The sequence below is a fragment of the Teleopsis dalmanni genome, chromosome 2 (assembly GCF_002237135.1).
Source record: "Teleopsis dalmanni isolate 2A chromosome 2, ASM223713v2, whole genome shotgun sequence".
Classification (NCBI taxonomy): Eukaryota; Metazoa; Arthropoda; class Insecta; order Diptera; family Diopsidae; genus Teleopsis; species Teleopsis dalmanni.
The window spans coordinates 64,902,446-64,909,241 of record NC_051847.1 but is presented as its reverse complement, the minus strand read 5'-3'; the positions used below and the strand labels follow the sequence as shown (position 1 = coordinate 64,909,241).

General features: G+C 24.5%; 1 protein-coding gene across 1 annotated transcript in view; it reads right to left on the bottom strand.

The window, feature by feature from the left end:
* Positions 1-1,359: 1,359 nt before the first annotated feature.
* LOC119674718 (GTP-binding protein REM 2-like) overlaps positions 1,360-6,796 on the bottom strand; it is a 14,719-nt gene continuing 9,282 nt past the window's right edge. The window contains exon 4 of the mRNA XM_038085874.1: positions 1,360-1,455. Coding sequence (XP_037941802.1) covers positions 1,360-1,455 — 96 coding nt within the window. The remainder of the gene's footprint in view (positions 1,456-6,796) is intronic.

The window sequence follows — 6,796 nt, the reverse complement described above, 5'->3', positions numbered from 1 at the left end:
CACGCACCATGGTCTTGGTAAGGCATAGGCTGATGTTTTGCGCATGACCATACCCTGTTCATTGAGAACACGAACCCTCCTTTGGAGGTAATTTACAATATAAATTTTTTGATGTATGTACGTACATTTTCAAAATTATTTATATATCCACAATACTCTGAATAACCTCACAGAAACTTGTAATGTTGACCACTTTTATAATATTGCTAGCCAATTGACGTAGAATCACACTTCTGGAAAATTTTTTGTTGAATACACTAAATCATGTTGTGTAGTATCTGGCATATCCTATTAAAACTACTTATCTTCTACATTTATTTCCTTATTTTCGAGCTAATAAGGAGTAAGGGTTAATGGTTTGTGAACACTTTTGTCATTTTCAACAAAGCATGTGCTGGCTCCATCACACTTCTCACCAAATATCATACCATAAAGTAACTTTTTGTGGACACAATGATCCTTCGACACTTACTTATGGATTTTTACTGCCCTGAATGTAACAATTTAGTTTATTGTCATATCTATTTATATCATTAAGCAAAAAATTACAATTTACCCTTATCACTGAATAAATTTCGTTTGTTTGAAATTGAAAATACACCACGTACTACCTAATTTCGCTATTTTGGTGGTAAGTTTTCACAATTTTAACACATTCAGAGGTTGTTACACGATCAATATTGTAAAATGGCAACCCTTAAACAAGCCACATAATGATTAAAACAACAGTTCGATTGTTTCGGTTAAAACCACAAAATGGAAAAGTCTAATCTCGGTAATATTAACCAATTATATTATATTGAAGCAGTTTAGAGCTAGTGACTTAAGTACTTATACTCTTTTTTAACTCGAGGTATTTTCAAAACCCCAATTTACACCTTGACTAGATTATTGTTTATCACTTCATCAGACTAAGCAATAATTGACCTCAGATCTACATACTTCCCCGAGAAGTCTGTAACCATTTTGAGATTTGATAACGCGGTGTTGGTAAGTCTGTCAGTTTTCGCAAATAATTTCAGTGCTCTATCCTTATGTTACCATATATACACAGCTCCTATCTGTGTTTAATAAAGAGCGCTGTATATAAGAACTGTTGATTTATCTAATTTTTAAAGATTTTCATGATTTAAATGTATATAAATTTATGTAATAAATTTTTCAACAGTATTTAACTGCATAGTCTTAAATTAATATATTTCCCAATAAATGTCTTAAGTTGACTAATTTATTTAAATAACTTAAGTATACACGAATAGTACGTATTTTCCGAATTACTTATAAGTTGTGAGAATTACGATTTCTGAGTGCCAATAAAATTCAACTTTATACATCCACTTAAAAGTTTAGAACATATTTCTACTTGGGAGGTTTACCGTAATAAAGTTCAGCATGAGTTTTATTTATATGCATAACCTTTAAATATTCCGAAACCAATATGTATCCAATAAGTATCTAAAGGATATAACACAAAAATATAATTTATAGGTTTATACAAATAAAATTTAATTCATATTTCACTCTAAAACTTTTAAATGATTTAAGAGAGAAATATTCTCTATCGATTATATACAAGTTTTGTGAAATAATATAGTTTAAAGTGTATTTTAAATATATGTTCTTGTAAGTATATCACTATTGCATCACTATTGTATCTATCGTAATATTTTTTGCACAACTTACAGAAACTTACAAGAATTACAAGACTTAAAGGATTTATTGGTACAGATAAGCCACAAGGATTATTTTTGAAAATAAATTGAAGTTAAAATGCAACTTGAAATTTTTAGACTAAAAGGTCTTTGTGTACTTTTATCTGTACTCATATTTAACTTTTAATTTTATTTACAAAAATTTTATTTGATAAATATTTTTAGTCAGCAACATATGTATGCCATTTAATTATTTTAAATTTTAAATATTTTATACTCAACCTGGAGAGAAATTTTTTATTAAATAAATAATATAATTTGCAGGGTCATCGCGAGAGTCCTTCACCAGCTCATTGGTACAAGAGTCGCAGTGTGGTTTTGGCCAGTATGAAGGCTCGTCAGATGATTACTTGGATATTGGGTAAAGAGGATTCTAAATTCAAGAATTGTGAAAACTTACAAGTGCTTTAAAGAAATTGTTAATGAGGTAAAGGATAATAAATATTTAATGGATAAATACAGGAACATATAATGAAATATATAAATTATTTTAACAAAAAAAATACAATGAGTTTAAAAATTTTAATAATAATACAGAATTCATATGTACTATATATTAAGAGATATAACATATACACAAACTTGCTAAATCAAAAAATAATATATAAATTATATGTACTATAGAATAACATATATAATATATCTATGCATAAGTTAAATCAAAATAAATATAAAAATTTGTTTTTAAAACAAAATATATATACAAGCGTAGACGAAAGAAATGTGTATATATTATATGAACATTAAAATATTTAAATAAAAATGTGTGTATAAATCAGAATATATATATCAAGATAAAAAAAAATTTTTTAATTATATTAATATATAAGAAAATACATAATGTTAAGTTAAATAGTCTTGTGTTTGCATATGTACACATACCCATACTTATTATTGTATGTAATCGTATGTATATAAATATGTATAAAATATAAAAAATATGTATATAGCATATACCCGATGTATATACATATATAGGTATATATATGTAAAAATATATATATAGAATATACCCAATATATTCTATATACATCTATCTACATTCTATATATCTATATATATTTATAGTGAAATTCTTCATAACGGACAGTTCTTTTAACCAGACAGCTTCAATACCCGGACCAAAACATTACGACGGTGAGTGTACGGTTATGAGAAATTTTACTATATATATTTGTGTAGACTACAAAGACTATAAAGAGCACATATAGATTACTACTAAAATATACATTGATAAGATATTATATATATGTATGTTACATAAAATAAGAATATATATCACATATACTTGGTTTTTATTTTATATATAGAAATTTATATAAATACATGCATATATATCTTTATGTACATACAAGTATATATATAAATAATTATATATGCATATACATATATAAATAAATTTATTTTATAATTGTAAAAATAGTTAAATGGTTTCGATATAATCAAATCAGAAAATTATTTCTTTATGAGGTCAGTATGCAATATATGTATACAAACATATGTATATAAATATTAAAAAAAATTTTGTAAATTATCTAATAATCAAAATTAAATATAATTTAACAAAGATACCAAATTATGGAACCAAAATTTTATGCTATCTTAATTTATTGTATAAGCAAATTTAGTGTGACTAAAACAAATTTTGAAAATTAACTTTTAAATGGAAAAACCTTTACATAACTGAACTATTTTTTAGAAAATACATATTTTTTACTATATTGGTATAAATTGTACGAAAAAAACTTATTTAGAAAATATTTCAAATTCTATAATATATAAAACAAAAAATATTTTAAACTTAAGCAAAATCACTACACACATAATACCATATTGTTTGCTCTTCTAATTAATTTGATATACCAAAAATACATATATGTTTAAGAAGAATTATATATTGTTTAGATAAAAATTAATACTAAAAACTTGGATTCACTATTTCTATAATTATTAGTAACTTATAAATGTGTTTTTCATAAAGTTTTGCACTATGCTGGTTTGAAAATAACTCTCTATCTAATTAAATGGTTTCCAATTCCGGTTATATCGTAAGTGCGGAATATACATACTAACATAAATATTCACAAATTTTTTTTGACAATTATTTAAATTATCTACTATTACTTTTTTATTCAAAACATAATCATTTTCTAGAATTTATGTAAATATTTCAGTTGAATTTATAATCGGTAATTTGGCCCCACAAAACTTAGTAAAAATTTTTTTTAAAATCATCGTCTTGTATTATCATTGTCTTCCTATCGCTTTTTGAACAAATCGACTATAAAAATTAAATTTTGGGTTAATATGTCCTTCAACTTCTGATGATCTTCCATATATATTCATACTATTAATATCGATTAGATTTTTCATGGGCCTCATATACTTTTTGTATGTCTAGTAAATGTATCATTTCTTACCCCTGACTTTTTAAGTTTTGTTTATACCAGTTTTTCAACAGAGTGTTTAAAGTCCAGTCTCACCTATCTATCTGCGATAGATCTATAACAAATCTTAACCTCCAAACGCAATTTTATTTTGGTCTTCAATATTGCCGCTTTTACAAATATTCTTCCATGCAGTATAGAATATTATTTACAATTTTCAGCAGTCTTCAACGATACAGTTATCTCCAATGTTGGATAAACGTAAAAAACCTCCTTCAAAGGCACCAGTAAACTCATCAGTTGAATTGCGATACAAATATATAGATAACTATAGTACTTTCATTTAGATAGAAAAAGAAAGAATAGTATTAATATTATTATGAATTATGAAACTCCAGTAAAAATGAATAGTGATTCTTAAGCGACGTAGACAATTAACTTCGATTAACGTATTCCCAGCTGATGGTAGCATATTTTCAATAATTGATTACATTCTTTCATCCTTTAATATTACATAGAATAAAACAAAAAAAAAAAGAAAAAACTAGACTCTATAAGATGTATTGTACCTTACTTAAAAGTCTTCAATTCTAATCTAGACAGAAATTGAATTCACTCATAAATCTTAGAATATCCTTTAATTCAAGTTTCTCATTCCTGTTCGCTGAAGAGCAGATTAAAATATTAGACCAGATAAAATATTTAACATTTCTATCATTGCTTCCTTTTATAGACATAGGTAATAGATTCTTTGATATTACATAAAATAAAAAACAACAGAAAATCACATTGTATCCTATGAGACCGTATAATAGGTCGCTTAAAAAGTCTTCAATTCTAATTCAGACAGATATTAAACCCTTTAATAAATCCTACAACATTCTTCAATCCAAGTTTCTTCTTCTTAATCGACGAAAATCAGATGAATATATTCGACTACACCAATATAATTGCAGACCACTAGTCCAGATAATTGAAGGATATGTTATGTTTTGTGTTTCTTATAATCTTCGGATGTCGGCGACATTTTGTCTTAATTCTGAAAAAAGGAAGTTAACTGCAGCAAAGTCATATCAGATATTAGCACTTAATCAGAACAGATTTATTTAGACTAAGAAACTCGATCGAAATTTTGTTGTTTTTTGAATTAAGTGCTGTGATTGAATTATCTTGGGCTTATAAGAAAGGCATGTCTCTTCACAAATAGTTTCTATTAGGTATTTCTGATGACTTATGCAGTTGGATAAGTGAATATCCCGCAAGAGACTATCGCTTTAGGAATAGATGTGTAGCATATTTCCTGGGAAGTTTAACAGTTTTAATACCTGTGAAAAACTCATACGTAAGAATCCATATGATTATTACTTTATTCATAATACCAAACATAAATTTAAAGGTTTCAGAATTTAGATCAATTTTAATAATATATCGAAGAATATTATATCGATCTTAACTAAAATACTAGTAAGTTTTGATTGTACCACTCAAATTTATGGTTTGGATATATTTTCTTTCACAAAAAGTCGTTCTGGGAACTTAACTCCTTGTCCTTCTTAAACGTACTGTCCATACATTCTTATTATAATTTGAATGAGCTATAAAAATTATACACTGTAACTATTAATTTAAAAATTTAATAAATACTACTGGGGACTTAAATATCTACTAAAATGTCGACTTCAAAATAATTGGTTTTAATAAATTAGTGTTTTATGGACCAATTATGTATATGAAAACTTTTGATATCATGAATTATCATTAATTTCACTTTTTCATAAACGAAAATATAAAAATTAATTAGAATCAATAAATTTGAAAAAGAATTTCTTACTAAATATAAGTCATATGAGCGTATATATATATATAAAAATATATACTGAATATACTGAAGATATCATTGAAATCAATTAAAAGTAATTTGGAACATTTATTGAAAATATTTGCAATACATATATGACAAAAAATAGCATAGATATATTTAAGAAAATATTATTTTTAAATAACAAACTGAAACCCTGGCTCAAGATACAAGAAATAACTACCTTTTAAGCAAGTATTAATATCAGCTCAATAATGTATACATAATTTCAAAAAAACTGAAATCCAAATCAAAATTTTATTAATTCTTAAATATTTTAGTTTACATTACAAAATAATTAAAATCTATTACTATAATACTTAAAGGAATCTATTGATCTAATTTCATAACTTATGCTTCCTCTTCTGTTTCAATTTTTCATTTATTAAAAATTAACAAATTATTTATAAAAATTAATAATAAAAAAAAAAATTAAATTGATAATGTTTTAAATATATATATTTAAATGGAATAATGTAAAACAAAAATGATTAATTTCTTAAATTTGGGACTGCATAGAAGAAAAGTTAAATATATAATATAGTACATTTTTTTAAAAGAGATAATAAAAATATATTTTTGTGTCTTCCGGTTTTTACTATCATAAATACTAAAAATCTTCTTAAACTAACTGAAAACTTTAATGAGATTACAATAATTAAATAAAAAAAATTTATGATAATTTTAAGAAAAGAAAAGGCCTATTTATTTATATGAAACTGTATATGGATCAAAATGAATTTAATAATATTTAATGGGAATATATTATATTTTACATATATATTGTATATATTTAAAATTAATTATCTGTGTACAATTTAAATAAAATTAATTTATGT